We start from the raw sequence: 17,616 nt of genomic DNA, 5'->3' as shown, positions 1-17,616 counted from the left end.
CACAGTGGGGGCAGAACAACTTCAACCAACCCAGCTAGTTCTTTAATAGCTCCTCTGAGTGGAGCAGGTCTTTTTGTGATGCTGTTGTTCTGGTTGAGTATTTTGTGTGAATCGCACCTAAACCAATCCCAGCACAGCTGAGTAAACGCATCACAAAGGTGCTGGATCCATCTGTGGCCGCGCTGTGTTGGGATCTGACTCTTAGAAGCTGCAGAGCATCCTTCAGTACCCAGAGCTGTTCTGTTGGGAGGTGTAGCACTCTGGGCTGACTCATCTGCATTCCTTCCTCTTGGAGGAAGAACCACTCACTGTTTTCATGGCAACCTTGGGATGGTGAACGGAGGAGTGCTCAGCAAACAGGCCAAATGATCCAGTTAGCCAAAGTGGGCTTCCTTCTGCAGCTCTGCTGATGCTGTTGCCTCCTGAGTGTGACATTCAAACCCGTTGTGCTGTGGGGACCTGTGCTTAACTAAGAATGTGGTTTTGGCCATAAGCTTTCCAGGAGGAAAGGAGAAGTTTCCCTAACCCAAGCTCCTCCTGTTCAGCAGGAGCTGCCTTTCTGATGAAACCATGAGTGAGTTTCAGTGTAATCAGTGTGAGCTGCCTGCCTGAAACATCTCCCAGAACTGGGCTTTGATTTCCTCTTCAGGCAGACTGCAGCGCTGCTAGGGAACTGCCTAGCTGGAAAAGACTGAGGGTCACAGAACTGCAGACTTAAGACTTTCCAGCTTACCAACTACAGAAGCCCTTTGTGAGCTTTGTACTCAGCCCAAGTGAGCACCTCTGAGCAGTGGCTTCAGTTTTCCTTTGTCCTCAGCCGTTTTGTGCAGTTCTGGCACAGTGTCATAACACAGCGGAAGCGTAAGGCCTTCACTTATCATTCTGAAATCAGCTGCCACTTATCTGCAGCAGCGAGGCAGGACGGCCTAGTTAGAGGAAGCTTCTTGAGTGAAAAACTCTCCCTGTGCATCTGCAGTGCCAACAGAATTATTAATGCAGCTGAGGCTCTCCAGCCATCCTATTGCATTCAGCTTTTGAGGGTTTCTTTCTTACACATCTGTATCAGAAAAGTTTTGGAAGAGGAAAAAGCAGCATGACCAAGGAGAAGTCTATTATTTATTATCCAACATTCCAGAACAAAGATACTTTCCCTAAAGTGCTTTTTTTTTTTTTTTTTAATTTTTTTTGTAATACTTTGTGAGCAACTCGGACATAGGCTGCTTTCTGTGTCCCTCTCAGACTTGTGCTGGATTTGCTTGGTCTTGAAAAAGATAAGATTTACACTTGAGAGCCTTCGAGTAGGGAAAAACGTCCTTGGAATCATCCACACTAATCTTACTCAAACCATTTTGCTACTGCAGTAGCTTCTCAGCACGTCTGTCTCCATGCAGTGCTTGTAGGCACACTTGCTGTCTATGCTTCTGCTGTTCCAAGAGGATTTCGTAGCATTTACAGGAAAGTTGCTGTTGTAGAAAACGTGCCTGATAGTGCAGTGACACGTGGTGCTGTGCAGAGTGCAGTGGTACATTACTTACAGTTCTTTATACAGCAAACCAGAGGCAACAGTGGGGCAGCTGAGCGCTTCTTTAAGCAAACTCTGTTGGACGTTTACAACTCGGCTTAGTCTTGCTGAACTTTAAATGTTTCGTAGTCTTCTGGAATAGTATCTAAGGGCACAAAAGTGAACCAGAGATCAGAAGAGGGAATGAAGAACAGAATTAAGGTTCTGCTTCATCCCCCTGTCCTTCAAAAGGAGCTCACCGTTGCAGCGGTAACGCAGGTTTGACCAAATGATGTTCTCCTGGGAGAAGCAGAAGACCCCCAGGCGTCCTCCTCGCATGGTTGTGTCAAGGACAACTCCAGTGTCTGCTACAACTTCAGGGCCTTCGTAGAAGCGAGCTCTAGGAGAGTACACGCGTGCAGGACACGCGCATCAGATCGATGCGCTCACAGAAGCAGCTCTGCAGTCGCTCTCCCTGCTCCTCACTGCACGACTGCACTGGGTATGCTTTCTTTTTGTGCTGGGGTTCTTGTCAGCCACGCAGAGGGAACTAGAAACCCTTTACCTGATGTAGCCAACCTGAGGGCGATGCTGCAGGAACCAGCGGTACGACGTCTTGTCCTTCCAGCCGGAGTTGCGAGGGTCCTTCCACAGCAGTTTCACTTGGTCTGTGGTGTCCCCAGTGTGCCACAGCGAATTGCGGAGGTACTCACCTGGGCCTGTTTTGGACTTCACTGCCTGAAGTGGGGAAACGTGTGGATAAACAGCTGGCTGGCCACAGCTGCTGCCCCGCTGTGTGTGTCGAAGCAGCACAGCTGAGGACGACCAAAATCCACTGCTGACTTCTTTGTCAGCGCTCTCTTTACCTTCAGTTGAATACCAGGTTCCGCAACTGCTCGGAAGGGGTTTGCCTGCCAGTACGTCTGTTCCATCTGCTTCCACATGACCACGTAAAAGCTGGAGCTGTCCTGGTAGCCAAATATGAAGCCAGCATAATCATCATCTGTGGCAGTGTTGACGTGGAATGTGCCCTCAAAGTCCACTCCATTGAATGCTGTGTAACCTGTAGTTGGTAGGAGAACAAGCCCTCTGCATTCCGAGGTAAAACACCCTTCCATTTCTTTCCACGTTCAGATAGGGAAGGTAGATTTTACTACACTAAATCTGAAGACTCTGCTTACTACAAACAGTATTTTCCAGAAGGTGGATGGAATCATTATGCAGTATCTGAAACAACTGTAAAAGCTGCAAGGAGATGTATATATTTTTTAATAGGACAAAAATAAGTGCCTCACCTACAGCCAAGCCAGGGTCGCTGTTCATGGTTTGGACAATTTCCATGCCCTGTAAAAGATGAACGGTGTCTAATTAGTATCTCCAACCCAAGTGTACTGACTTTCATCTTGTTAATTGAGCACACCAGAGGTGAGCTTCTGTCTAGGACCAGGGCATTATTGAACAGTAGCATTAAGCCTGCAGGCTCTCATTGAAAGCTGCATCCAATTTTGTACAGGTTACTGCTGGCTATCCAGTTCTGGAGCGGTGTCCCACCTGGTTAAGGACAATCCAGTTGGGGTCAATCTGTGCATCACCCTCAGGGTCCAACACAACTGTCTGGAAAGCCCTGAAGTCTGTGAGAGTCACTTCTGCGTTCTCCGGGCACACATCAATTCTGTCAATCACCATGTCTCTGTCAAAGTCATCTTCACAAAGATTTCCTACGCCATCACCTGAGAGAGACAAAAGAGTGAGCAAGCTTTCAATTTCCCCTACCCTTTGCACTTAAGTTTTACTCAGCAAGCTTTTGGTTAGCACAGCTTAAGGCAGACGTGTAAGGAGATAATTCAGAGCATCGCTGCACTCCTCCTCTTTGATGCTTTATCTCCTGCTTGCAGGAGTGCTATGAACCGAAGCAGCACCTCACTCTTCAGGTACTTGTGGAAGAGAACTTTCAAGTCAGTACTTGAAGACTTCTTCCTGCCCATCTGAAGGTCAAACTCCTACTCCACTAGGAATGGAGGACCCCCGAGCAGAGCTCATGTGCACGTATTTCCCTTACCATCTGAATCTTCTTGGCCGGGGTTAGGGACAAGCCGACAGTTGTCAGGGCCTGGAGGTTTCTCATCTGGAATCCCATCATTGTCATCATCATCATCACATTCATCTCCTAGCCCATCGTTGTCTGTGTCCACCTGGGAGCTGTTAGGCACTGATGGGCAGTTATCTCTTGTGTCTTGGTGGCCATCGCCGTCACTGGTGAAGAAGATGCATTATACAGGTAAGGATCATCCACTTAGATCTTTCCTAAAAGTTTGCAATGCCCGTTCTAGCAGCTGGAGTCTTCTACAAGAACAGTGGGAGTTGGTGATTTTGGCCTTCCAGTGTCTTGAGCTATTAGCTTCACAAATAGATTAGAAATATTCCAGCTGTAGTCCATGAACAAATTTGTGAGGGATAGCTAATGAAAAGGAAGCCTGCTGTCAGCAGGCTGCTAGGCCTTGTGCTGTCCCTCCAGGAGCAAGTTTTCTGTAGCTGGAAGAAAATTCCACTTCCCTTGTTTCAATTAAAAAACAAATTAAGGCCAAGCTGACTTGTTGTGGTCACCAATGCAAGTTTTCCACCCCTGCATCCCCAAAACTCCACACAACCCAGGTATAATCTCTGCAGTAAGAGCTCACCTGTCCTGGTTGGTGTCACAGACATCTCCCACTAGATCATGGTCAGTATCTTTCTAGGAAAATAAACAAAGAATCATTTAAACATAGGTCAGTGGGAGAACTGGGCATTAAAGGAGAAACAAGAGAGGTGTTGACATTGTTGTTCAGATTGGAAACAGCTGACAACAGTGTTTTGGAAAGCTCCTTCTGCAGCACTTCACATTGTACTGATGAATTTAAGCAGCTGTCTTTCCAAACCCAGATGAATAGGGCAGTAAGAGAGAACAGAGAGCAAAACTGCTTCTCTTTCTTGCTCCCCTACACGCTAGGACGTTCTAGGGGGGGCTCTCTGTATTGCAGGACTGCAGTTAAAATTCGCAAGTGTTGGAGAATTATCACATATCTGCTTCAGGCAACGTGGGCACTGTCCTGAGTGAAAGGAAGCTGTGGTGCTGCAAGAATGGAAGTGCTTCCTTACCTGGTCTGGGTTACTGACTGTTGGGCAGCTGTCACAGATATCTCCTACTCCATCACCGTCGCTGTCTTTTTGATCAGGGTTAGGAACTCTTACACAGTTATCCGTTGGATTTTTGATCCCTGTAAAACATGCAGAGAACTCATCAAACCAATCAGGCTATTCTGCTAAGTGCATATGCAGCACGACCTCTTTTGGATGTAAGAGGTGACAAAAATGTAGGACAGTTGAACCTGAGCAATAAGGCAACAGTTTACATTTTGCAGACCTCACATTACATCCTAGTAGCTAAGGAGGACATCACCAGCAACTGATCTTAAAACATACTTCAGTCTGCATCCTCCTGGATTCCTAAGCATGCTATTGTCCGTGTGTGAACCTGAGAGGAAACGTTCCTAACTGCATTCCTTAGGAAGAGCTGAAGAACTGAGGAATGTGACTCCCACCTGGAGCCATATCTGTGCAGGAATGAGGAGCCAGGAGGATGACAGCGAAGCCGTCTAGTTCCCTAAACTATGACAGATTCTTTTCCCTCTAAACTAGACGTCTACATAATTAAAGCATAAGTCCAAGTTAATCTTGGCTATTTGACATGGAAGATTTAGACAGCGTCTTTTCGAGGCCTGAGACAGGAAAGGAACAATCTAATTGGCAAGCTGCGTGACTTCACTTCCCACTTCTCTGTGTTTACCTACTACACCAACAAATGATGCCAGCAGGGAGCTCCTTGGCAGGAACTGGCAAGACCCAAACAGCACTAGGTGCACTGGAAATAATCTGTAAATAAATATGTATGTTTCAGGCCAGCAGCAGTTGTGATTTTTGGCTTTTGAAGGCAGGCTTTGTGCAAATACAGCATCACTAGCTCACAGACTGTTTCTAAAGCCAGCCAGTGGTGGTGTTTTTTCTCCCAGCACACAGCCCTGACACATACTGCCTTGAGCCAGCAGCTTCTAACAACTTGGATATCCCTGTACTTCTTCACAAGTTGAAATTGCAGCACAAAGTACTGTCCTTGTCTGGGCTGACATCAGTTTGTGTCGTACATCTTTCTGAAGCCTGAAACAAGTTTGGCTTTAACTGCATACAATAAAAGTGCTATGAAAAACCGTTAGCGTCATCTTGAAGACAGATCTTTAACCCCTATGAGAACTGAACTCTGAAGGATACTGGCTTGACTGCTCATCTGGACATTTTAAGAACAGAAGTGTCCTTCGTCCCAGCAGAAATAAGTTCTCTCGCGTAGCATGCACCTCTGAGTGCTGGTACCTGTTATGAGGATCTATAGCTTCATGCTGACCAGCTGTCTTGTTCTTGCACTGGTGCAGCTGCAGCTGCTCTTACCATCTCCATCTATGTCATCGTCACACTCGTCTCCTTTCCCATCACCATCAATGTCCCTCTGGTCATCGTTCTTCACTTGGCGGCAGTTGTCACAGGCATCGCCAAAGTTATCCTTGTCTGCATTGCGTTGGTCTGCGTTGCGTGTGTACACACAGTTGTCCTGCAGGAGAGAGGGACGTGCTGAGGGGAGAGCATGAGGAGTGAGAAAGGTGAAGGTTGTGAGCTACGTGACCAGAGGCTGCTGGGCTGCTCAGAGCAAATCTGCAACCAGGCTTGGTTTCCTCCACTCCCTGCTCAGGGAATCACAGGAGCACCCGAAAATATCTCCACCCAGGGCCAGACCAGCTGACAGAGGTGCCTTATCTCTCAGGTGACTGTTACTTCTAAAACCCCTTCACTGTTACACTCTTTCCTGTTCTATTTTTTAGAGGGGAGTGAGGCCCTCTGGCAGACACAAGAATGTCTAATGGCATATCTATAATCAGCTGCACCTAGGTCAGGTCCAGCAGACAGTCCAAGATCTGACTGCCCTCAGTTAGAGTCCAGTCTGCAGAAACCTGTGTACTCAAACCAGCCAGATTTAAAAGAAAACATTACGTGCTGTGACCTAGAGGTTCTCTTTACTCGTTAAAGCTGCAGGCAGTTTGCTTTGCAGGACCTCTCAGGACATTTAGGTATGACAGGGTATGCCTTAGAATTCAAACCTCAGCATTTAGTATCCCGTCTCCATCAGCATCATCATCACAAGCATCGCCAATGCCATCCCTGTCTGCATCCTCCTGGCCAGAGTTGGGGACAGTCATGCAGTTATCCTGAAAGAAAGAGAAGGATGAAGTGGCAGGGCAGCGCGGGCAAGCTGTGCGTGTCATGGAGCCTTTCTGAATTCTGCATGCTGAGCTGGATGTCAGCAGCATCACAGGCAGAGTGAGGCAGACCAGGACCACCCACTCCTGTGGTGGAGTGTGTGAGAGCTGCATCTTACCTTGCGGCACTTCTTGTCAGAGCAGCGCAGCTTCTCATCAGGGACCCCATCAATGTCTGTATCCTTCCCACAGACGTAGCCGTTCCCTGCCCACCCCACAATGCACTGGAAGACAGCAGAAAAACAAAACGAGGCTGCTGGTGAGTCCCCTGGGAGGGGTAATGCCTCCAAAACTTTACGAGGCTTTCCATGAGAACCAGCAGAAAACGTTGCAGATCCAGGCACGCGATGCTCTGCAGGTGAAATGTCATCTGAAAGAGACACCGCAGCTGCAAATAGCATTTTTAAGTAGCTCAAATACAAGCTCCCTGCTTGTTTCTAAGGTTACAAAGGCAGATGCATCAGCAGAACTTTCTTTTGGTCCAGAAGATAACAACAACTGCCCAATAAATAAATAGATAAGTAATAACACAACAGAATCTGAGGAGCCAGGAGCAGTCCACTTTTCCTGAGATCACTGAGAGATATTGCCATGGCTCAGGTGTTAACAGGGAGCAGTTCTGAGCCGGCAAGGCATGTTCTCCAGGAGAGGGCAGTGGCAGACCCAGGAGAGCAAGCACAGCGTGGGAGAACTGGCAGCGAGCAGAGCCCAGGGCAGGGATGTCTGGGTCTTACCGCACAGGAGATGGACCCATCCCGCTCCACGATGCACTGTGCTTTCTCGTGGCATGGGCTGACCTCACCGTTGGGGCACAGTCTCCCTGTCTGGCTCTTGCAGCCTGTGATTTGATCCCCAACGAAGCCAGGTTTACAAGCTCCACACTTGTAGGATCCCTTTGAGAAAAAAACAATGGGAATTAACTATAACATGAGTCTGGGTAAATCTTTCCACAGTAATAGAGGCCTCAGAGCCCAGGGGAGAGGGATTTCTGTGAGGCCTTCCAGTAATACTTACCCGTGTATTGATACAGATAGAATTTGGGACACAATTTCTGGCAGCACCTGTCTCACATTCATTGATGTCAGTGCAAATCTACCCAGGAAGAACAAAACAGACATTAAGTTCAGGTATCATGTCAGATTGCAGAATTAGGACATCATTAGGTGCAGAAACAAAGCTCCCAACACACCTTACTAGGAATGAAAGCTCAAAGTTTTTCTTGAGAAAAGACAGCCAGATCCCAGAAACATTCCTGACCCCAGGCAAGGTGTTCACCCTATGGACAGTCACCAGAGATTTTAGCCTGGTGAAACAGCTTAGCTCTGAGCTGAGCTGTCAGAGTATCTGCTTACTGTAAAAGGATAGAAGAGAGTAAGTGGAGCAAGAAGGTCAAAGACTGTGTCCTACGTCCAGCCAGCAGCTCTCTAATGACACAAGGCACGTGCCATTCTTGCTTTTGTCAGTATACTGTGGTAGGACTGAGTGCTAGTTTTTGTTTGTTTGTTTGTTGAATTTTATGTCCCTGTATGTGTCTATATGAAGAGGGGCTGGGTACCAACTAGCTGCATCAACCCTGGTGTCCTGGATTCCTCAGGCTGGATTCACAGCCTCAGACCTGTCACAGACATGGCCAGCATAAATTCAGCAGTGGTAAGATCTTATTGCTGCTGATGTGCTAGGACATCCTTGGCAACTCTTTCCTGTCACTGTATCAACCTTAGCACGACACAATTACCTTGCAGTTCCCCCTACTTTTGTTTTGTGAGGGCTCCAAGACCCTTGAATTAATTACAGTAACAGAGGAGAAAGAGACAATGGTTTCTGAAGAAGGAGTTTCTGTGCCTTACCTGTTTGTTGGCCCTGGCATAAGCCAGTCCAACACCTTCAACCATCTGCCCAGTGAAGCCGGGAGGGCAGGGATCACAGCGGAAGCCAGGAGCAGTGTTAATGCACTGGACCTTTGGGAAGCAGGGGTTTGCATTGCACTGTAAACAAGAAAGAAGTTGTACAGAACTGTGAGGCAGGCTCGCTCGAGGCCAGTTGTGAAGGCAGTTCCCAAAGCAGGCCTTGCTGGGTAAGATCCAGCTATTGTGCTTTTATTTTCTGAAGAACAAAACAAAAACGCATAGAAGTTACTGGCTTTCCTTACAAGTGGAAAATGCAGCTTCCCAGTGTCAGTTGTTCTCCCAAGTTTCAGTATGTGCAGACAAGTAAAACAAATAAAATTTCAAGACTAATTCTTCATAGGTGACATCAATTGCCCAGGCAAAGTGCTGGCTTTGCTTCACACTGTTCCTCCTGGCAGTCTCTGAATCCAGAGAACTGGGTAATTTCTTACACTGTTTTTGAAAGACAGCAGTTGTTTGCTTCCTACTCTGGGAAGCAATTATCATTCCAAAGCTGATATTATTGTTTGATTTTCTCCAACACTTTATTGTTTTCACTGAATTCTCATGTTCTGTGCTAGCAAATACTTTACATTAATAGAGCACTTTCCATGTTTTGATGGCTAACAGATTATCATGAGCCTCAAACTGTCTCATAAACCTTTTAAACTTCAGTGTGTTTTTAAACTGCTGTAAATTCTACAGAGGTGATATGGCTTTGCATTTACTTGCTGAATTAATAGGGGACAATAAGATTACAATTTGGGAACCACAGAACTAAGGAATCTTACAGACATGGAAAATTAATGGCTGAGTAAAGACTGGAATACAGACAATAAACATGATTAAATACCACACTTTATATAAAAAAAAAGAAAGAAGTGAAACAATATCTGCCTAGGAAGGTTTAATTTCAAGGCAGAAATGAAGCCATACATGTGGCATGCTACGATTTACTGTATAAAGGAGTATTTGGGTCGTGTTTGATTCTGTTCCACACATAATAAATCTTATCTCTAACAACTCATCAGCCACTAGCTCAAAGGATTTTAGGGCCAGAAGGGATATTTTAGTATTCCAAACTCACCTTTCTGCAACCAAAAGATTTATTTTGGTTGAGTCTGTCTTTCTTAGAAATAAATGCCTGTCTGTACTGGATATAAAACCAACATGGAACACAGCTTGAGGCAGTGCGAGGAGCAGACCTGGTTCCACTGAAATGATGTTCCTGTTGAGCTTCAGCTCCTACAGGAATTGCAAGACCGTTCTGTACAGCCACAAGATGAACCCAGAACACTTCAAGAAAAGTGAGACCGTTTTGTGCCTTCTTACCTCATTGATATCTGTGCACTGGGACCCGTTCCCTGTATAGCCTGGGGGACAGGGTCCGCAGCGGAAGCCAGTGCTGGTCTCAGTGCAGGCCACTCCAGGGAAGCAGGGGTTTGGGACACATCTGTTAAACTGTGTCACAGTGATGACAGGGCCCGTGGCTTCAGTGTGTATGCCTAGAGGACAAAAGGAAGATTAAGGAAGGAGTTATCTTTGCCAGACCCTATCCAAAGCTGTTCTCGCTGCCTCAGAAGATTTCAGGGTGCCTCATCCACAGGACATTTCCCTGTAGCTGTTTAAGAGTTAAGCAGCTGTAGCTCCGCTTTGCAAATAGGGAAAGAAGAAGCCAGAAGCAGCAGCTGGACTGATTTCTGAGTCAGAGCAGACCAAAATAAATAAATAAATCCAGAAGCCTTTGCTCCTATTCCAAAACTCCCGTCGTGCTGCCCTCCTTTTGGTGCAATGCCTTTGCCTTTGGAGTTCCACAGAGAACAGTTCTCTCCCCGGTTCCTCTACATCTACATCCCACTGGAAGCAGAGACACCTGGCTGAAGCACAACCCACACAGCACAGGCTGAAGTCTGGGAAGTGCTGTGGAGGGCCAGAAGCCAAAGCTTCACTGAAGACTAACTCAGGACTGTGAATAAACTTTCTAGAAGCTAGAGTTGTCACTAATCTCCCACATCCACTGCCCTAAGGGACTTATTTTTTCCTGCCTCCTCTAGCTTAGAAAGCTCAATTTTAAAAATCTGAAACAAACAAACAAAAAAACCCTATATTAGCACCAATAAAATCACTAAAACAGAGGCTTCCTCTCTTAATGCTTCTCTTTCTGGGAAATAATAAGAGAAGCACATACAGCTGCTGTGAGCCACATCGTTCAATGCATGATGGAAAGAGGCTTACATTCTGCAGCAAGGAGTACAGGAGAAGAACACACATAGAGCACAAAACCGAGTGGGGAAATCAGAGATCAAGTAACAGAGAGAAAGTTCAAGACAGTTTTATGAGCGAGTTACTAAAACAATTGGTGTGGATGAATGCATTTCTGCACTACAGGTCCCAGAAGCTTTGGCTAATCTCTTTTCCAGCAAAAGCACAATTTCTCCAAATGGAGAAACAGTTATTGCTCCGCCCTTCAGATGTACTGGCAAATAACAGAGCATCTCCACGAGCCATGCTTTCTGAAAGTCACATATATTAGAAGTAAGTTCCAGTCCAGAAAAACCATTCAGTGAGGAACAGAGGGCAAGATGTACATGGGAGAATTTCTGACCCCGTTTCCTGAATCTTCTGTAAACACCCCTTTTGCTTGGAAGGTGACAACATTAGATGGAACGAGCAGTGGAGCAGTGCCTCTTGGGGGTGATGTTCTCTTCCACTCTCAGCTCAAGGGTAGCCAGCTACATCCCACAGGACAGCCGGTGTGCATTCCCAGGCAATCCTAACATAGGCCACGGGCTGGGTTATTAAGAAACGTGGCTGGGCAGCTTTCTGCACAAGAACACAGCTACCCTGAGAGGCACAGCATTGCATGCCATAGAACTGTTAATAAAGCTTATTTTAGAAACTGTGGACGTGAGCAAATGCAGAAGATTTGCTGGAAAGATGCATGAGATTTTTAATGCTACTTCTGCATCCCATGTTCAGCAAAGGGGTAATAACTTCAGTTGCCACTGAACCACGAGAACAGCACGGGATACTGATCCATGCGTGCAGAATGCCATGGGAAAAAAGAAGAAAAAAGCATCACTGACACCAAGTGTTACCCTCTGACACTCAGGGCAGCTGTGAAACAAGCTAATTCTTCAGGGCAGATGGTCTCATATGGCATTTTACTGCTTGTTTGGACACAAAGGTATGAAGCACATGGAGGAAGCAGTTGAATATAGGGCTCAGCTCAGTAACTCACCACAGGCATCGCACTCCATGACTGTGTTCTTCAGGAATGTTATCTCCTTAATCTAGAAGAAAACAAGAATCACCACTTGGCCAAAGGCTGAGTTTTGCTGCCACGCAGGCTAATAGTCCGACTGCCAGAAAACGGGGTGTCTGAGAGTGCACAAACCAATTAACTCCTACCCCCAAGTCTATGTTGTAGATATTCTGGAAGCTGAGGTGGCCCTCTGCTGTAAGTCATTCCCTAGAAGATGCTGAATTAACAGCTCTAGAGAAGCCTGCATTATTTAGGACTAGAGGGAATGGCCTCAAGTTGCACCAGTGGAGATTCATGTTGGATGTTAGGGAAAATTTCGTCTCCAAAAGAGTGGTCAGGCTCTGGAATGGGCTGCCCATGGAAACTGTTGAGTCACCATCCCTGGAGGTGTTCAAGAAACATTTACAAGTGGTACTGAGGGACACGGTTTATTGGGGAAAAAATGTTGGTAGGTGGACAGTTGGACTGGATGATCTTGGAGGTCTTTTCCAACCTTGGTGATTCTGTGACTGTGATCTGTAGCTCACTGTAATAGACAAAGTCAGGGGGAGGTTCTCCTGCATGTAATTTCTGCAAAAACACAGATCACCTCTGACCTTGCTTGTACCATTTTTTGGCCCTAATGCCCTCAGCATGAAGGTATTTTGAACCTATTCACAAATGCTCCCTATTCCAGACTTCCTCCGTTCTCCTCTAGGCTCCCACTCCTTCAAGTTTTCTTCAATAAAGAGATAATCTCTCACACTGGCAGCTAAAAGATGCTGGTGGAATATGGGACAGGCAAAAATAAGCATCAGTCTCATGCGAACATTCTCATGACTGTAGAATCTTAGGAATCCTAGCAGCCTTCTTTCCTGAAAATGCTATCTCCAGCCAATGCTCAGCACGATGTGTGACCACCCTTACATGCCCTATGGACTTCGTGTTTCCACTATTAAGACATCTCACTCTGTACTTGGACAAAATCATCTGCTCGTGTCCCTCTGCCAGCTTCCACATACAGCAGACAGATTTCATTCTGTGTTAGATTCTCTCTTTCCTCCATCGTGGTCAGGGGTTATGTATTCTGAACAGTTAATGCAGAAGTGCACTTAACCCAAATCCCCAGAACGTGGCCCATTAGGTGTGGGTGACAGAATGCAGAGGGGAGATGTTGGAGAGCTGCTAATGAATATCAGAGGATCCTTTGTGCTGAGAATTCTTCAGCCTTTGGCTCAGGAGACTAGACCTGGGCTTTTATTATTACTTCTTTTGCTGTCCTTACTGCCAGCATCTCTAGATGATGAATCAAGAAAAAGTGAGTTTTAGGAAATCTTTGCACAAATCAAGACGTTATGAACTGCCTCCTGGCCTTCCAGTGAAATATGTCAGTTTGTCTTTTAGGGAAGAGTTTTCTTGAAAGTGCCATTTAGAAAAAGTCCATAGATTATAAAAAAAAAATAGGTGGCAAGAGTGAGAGAAAGAACAAATAGAAAATCTATATGGAGAGTAAGTACTAAGCTGGAAAGGAACACTGGAAATCATTGCTCCAGGCTGCCAGGAACCATGTCTGACCTGATTCCTAGTAAACACTGGGTATTTATGCAGAAGCCTGAAATTTGAGAGTAACTCAATGCAACAGATGTTTGTGCAGATTAGAGGCCGCCCAGTTTGCACTGGCACACAGACCTGTCTGCCATTCCAATTAGCTGGCAGGCAGAAGCTGCTGCCCTCAGCTCCCAGAATGGATAAAGGGAGAACGGAACCTTTTTCTATACCTAAAAGAGTTGACCAGACAAACCACCATCTCCTCGTTAAAATGGGAAAGGATCTAAGCACCCAAGAAGTTCCAAATTCCCTAAGAAAACACCAGAGCCAGAAAGGCTTAGGATTAAAACAACAAGAGGAAAGTGAATACAGAGCTTGTTTAGACTCCATATGACTTTCCTTTCCAGGACCCTAATAGATGGCTGAAAGGTCTCTTCCATCTTCCAAGTTTGGATGCTACTGATTTCAAGTGCCCACAAAACCAAGGAAAAAGTGACTTGTTTTTCCAGTTAAATATACATCTACTGTGAGAGTCTTTTTTTTCACTTTTAAGAGTTCATTCTCCATGTACACCGCTTCGCAGCAGACCTGGTTCCAAGCAGCAGAATCTGCAGTCAGATGAATCCACTTTTTCTCAGAACAACAGACCTAATTGTGAGACCACCTCTTGACTCTGGTGTTCAGAGCAGTAATTCTGTGGCTTATTTCACCCTCCCAGAACTCAGCACTTAAGGCAGAAGATTCAGTGACTGATGCTGAGCACCAGACAAGGATTAGATCCCTTTCTCACTTACCTGCTGTTTCAACAAGTCTCGAACTTCCATTAACACACGGTTAGTTTCTCTCATCTCTTCCAGCATTTCAGGTCCAACTTCAACTCCTACCAAAAACACAGTGGTTGGGAAAAACACAGAAGAGCTATGAGCAGTACAAGCCAACTGTTATCATTAACTTATGTTTAATATTAAAGACACAGAATCCTCCACACCAGTTGCTCCCAGTTCCTAACTAGAAGCTTGCTTGGAAGTGATGAAGACTTGCATATAGGCAAGGATTTGCTCTTGGTGGTGATAATCAGCCAAGCTTGTCACTCAGGTAACAGCTACCTCTCAGCAAACAAACTGTCCTGGCACCCTGGCAGTTGTGGAAGCTGTTAATCTGGCATAGTCTGAGCAGTTCACACGTTGGAAGCCTTTGCTGCCAAAAGAAGCAAATTAATAATTCACTGCTGTGAGAGTTACTGTGAAGGGCACAGGTAAATCAAAGCTCTTTGCAGAGTCTATCCCAAATGTGCTGCCAAGCACTGAACGTGGAAAATCAGCACCTCAGCTGTTGCATAGCCTGTTCTCAAGGTTCAGACTTCCTTGCTCCATGAAGCTGAGTTCATTTGGGGTAGTGGCAATTTCAAATTGCTTTGCAGTGGCTTTGGGACACAAAAGGTACATCTGCATCCATGCATGACTTTTCCTTCTCATGTGGTAGATTCTAGACTTGCCTAATCTACTGAGGCATGCTAAAAATCTAGTCCATGCTTTTCAGCCTTGCCCTAAAAGAATGAATGGAAGTAGCTTACTGTTTCTAAAAATATGGACAAAAATATGAATAATTTAATAACAACTGGACAGAAAGTTCAACTCTGGTATTCTCCTGACTGCCACGAGAAAGTACATCTCGTTTTCAAGGCTTTCCTAGATTAATTAATCTTTTAACAGACGTCACACCTTGCCTACAGGGTAAGCAAATCTTTATGGAGAATAAGCTCTATATCAAGGCTTCAAGCAGCTTTGTTATTTGTTATGGAAGAATTTTCCATTCCAAATAGCAAGATATGTCCCAAATGAGTGCTTTTTTGATTTGTTCTGAGTTTCAAATTCACAATAATGAGTTAACCACTCAGGAGCGATTCCCAGACTGAATCTGTGCACTTGCAGACATCTCTTTTACTATGCATCTTTCTCTATGGGCTCATCCTCTTTCCACAGGCACATATTTGGATCCCTTGGTACACAGTCCTTGAGGCTGAACGTCCCCTAGCAGGCTGTTCAGAGAAGTGGAACTTCTGTAATGGACTAAGTTGAACTAAGAAAGCTAAGTTCCTAGAAGTTAGAGCTACTCTAGGCTCTGGGTGCACAAGCAGAGAGAATATCCAAGGCTCCTGCTACAGGACATCCTGCAGGAGCTATTTTCTTAATCCCATGCAAAATGCTGATTAATATAAATCGTCTCTTGTGGGTCATTATAGAACACAACATTTCCATTTGCCCACAAATAACTGTCTTTTTCTTAAAAATACATCACTAATCAGTGGGAAAGTGGGGGAAAAGTCTAAGACTGAACATTTAGAGAGTTCAGCTTTGGGTCTCATACGAGACTACCGAATCCCTGAACACTGCTTTCAGGCTTCAGCAGATGTAGCTGAAATGTTATCTTCTTCCTCCTTCCCTGCTGCAAAACAGAATACTCAGAGCAGTCTAGAAAGCACAGGGGTCCAGAAAATATAGAGAAAATCAGAACTTCTTACCTGCTCTTCTCTGCTGACATGATGAAAAAGGACAAGAGAGGCAGAGGAAAAAAACAAAGGCTAGAGCTGAAATCATCTTTGAATCTCCACGCAGCGTGGATGTATGGGCTTCTCTTGCAACTACTTTTTAACCTGCAGGTTTGCCTCTGCTCCCCATTAGTATCTGTGGTTTCCTATTTATGAAGTTGCATTCCTTCCTCTGAAGTTCTTATTCTCTGATGCTGGACGACGGGTGGACGTCATTTCTGGCTGCTAGTCCACAGAGAACGTTACAAAAGTAAACAATATGAGAAACTCATCAGGAGAGTAGTTTAATTTTTTTTTTTTTAGATCAGCTTGCACCAAAATAGGTCAGAAAATTCCAGAATTAAATGGATTTTTTTTGGATCGGGGTTTTTATTTCTTCTTCATGGACACAGGATAGACAGATGATTCATATCCCTACCCCTCACAGATTTTCCTTCTGAAACTACTCACAAGATCACAAAAGCTATGAGACATCTGGACCCCAGTGGACTTTCAGAAAGGGCTCTCAGAACACCCCGAGGCAGTTTTACCTCTCGCATTTGGGGTAGAATTATTGAGTCGTCTTCCAATTCCAAAGAGGGGTTGGCACACCATTTTCAGGAAGGGATCCTGAAATTGGACCAGTCCTTAGAGGCTGATGTTCTCGTTTCCCCCCACCCAGGCTTGTCTAAAGGAAAGATGCAGTGCAGAGGTGACAGAGTGAAGGGAAGGGAGACTGTGCTGCTTCTTGTCTGTGACAGAATGAGTCTCAGTCCAGCACTTTCCCTCAGTCAGTCTGAACCCAGCACTTTCCATCAGAAGACACAGAGCAGATTGAGAAATCCATCCAGAGCAGCCAGAGAAAATTCACCCCCCAAAAATCTTAAAGCTCCTACATGAAGGAAACTGCAAGTTAACCCACAACCTGTAAAAGGTTGGTCTGTAGAGCAGTGAAATTCTTGATCACACGTTCTCACTGTTTGATTATGAAATCTATTAGTATGTATCATCCAAAATCCCTGGGGGCACCACAGACAGGAAAGCCCCACAGAACAGTAGTTCAGTCTTTAAAGTGTTATAGAAGCAGAAAATTTGGATATTTACAGAAGGTTTTTGTCCTCCTTCTGGCCTCAGACCTCCCATATGCAGGAAGAACTTTCCATCCCTGCGGCTGTACACAATACTTGAAGGTAACTGTGTGCAGTCCTGCAGGCAGTAATGAGCATGCACGTTCAATGCAGCATGCAAACAAGGGTTAGTTTTATATTACAGGAATGCTGCAGCAAACAGATTTTACATTTTCTCACACCAAGTAAATTTATACTAAACATTCAGTTAGTTTGCCTATGTTCCCTAGGTGGTGTTTGTATGATTCTGCTTGTCTGGAGCATGCCACCTCATGTTGTGCACAGCAAGTGACTTTCTGTTGTGAACCCAAAGGTAAAACCAACCATGTAGGTTTGCTTCTTGTGGTAAGCAGAAAGAAAAAAGGAACCATTCAATGCAAGGCAAATAAAATATGAATACATTTTCTGCTATCCAAGTGAAGTATTACTTGATGGTTTCATGAC

At 45.3% G+C, this 17,616-nt stretch overlaps 1 protein-coding gene across 1 annotated transcript; it reads right to left on the bottom strand.

Moving 5' to 3' along the window:
- Window positions 1-1,405: 1,405 nt before the first annotated feature.
- Window positions 1,406-16,819, bottom strand: COMP (cartilage oligomeric matrix protein). Its single transcript, XM_065748724.1, has 19 exons — window positions 16,040-16,819; window positions 14,313-14,398; window positions 11,968-12,019; window positions 10,059-10,231; window positions 8,688-8,825; window positions 7,855-7,932; window positions 7,575-7,733; window positions 6,960-7,064; window positions 6,682-6,789; window positions 5,978-6,137; window positions 4,637-4,755; window positions 4,180-4,232; window positions 3,561-3,754; window positions 3,053-3,231; window positions 2,797-2,845; window positions 2,368-2,564; window positions 2,067-2,239; window positions 1,762-1,901; window positions 1,406-1,667 (listed from the first exon to the last, which is right to left on the bottom strand). Exons 1-19 carry the CDS (start codon window positions 16,113-16,115, stop codon window positions 1,621-1,623), a joined length of 2,286 nt encoding a protein of 761 aa, XP_065604796.1. The 5' UTR covers window positions 16,116-16,819; the 3' UTR covers window positions 1,406-1,620.
- Window positions 16,820-17,616: the final 797 nt, after the last annotated feature.

Source organism: Cyrtonyx montezumae, unplaced genomic scaffold (assembly GCF_038088225.1).
Source record: "Cyrtonyx montezumae isolate F1298 unplaced genomic scaffold, pur_monq_1.0 scaffold_51, whole genome shotgun sequence".
Classification (NCBI taxonomy): Eukaryota; Metazoa; Chordata; class Aves; order Galliformes; family Odontophoridae; genus Cyrtonyx; species Cyrtonyx montezumae.
This window is presented reverse-complemented; position numbering and strand designations above follow the sequence as displayed.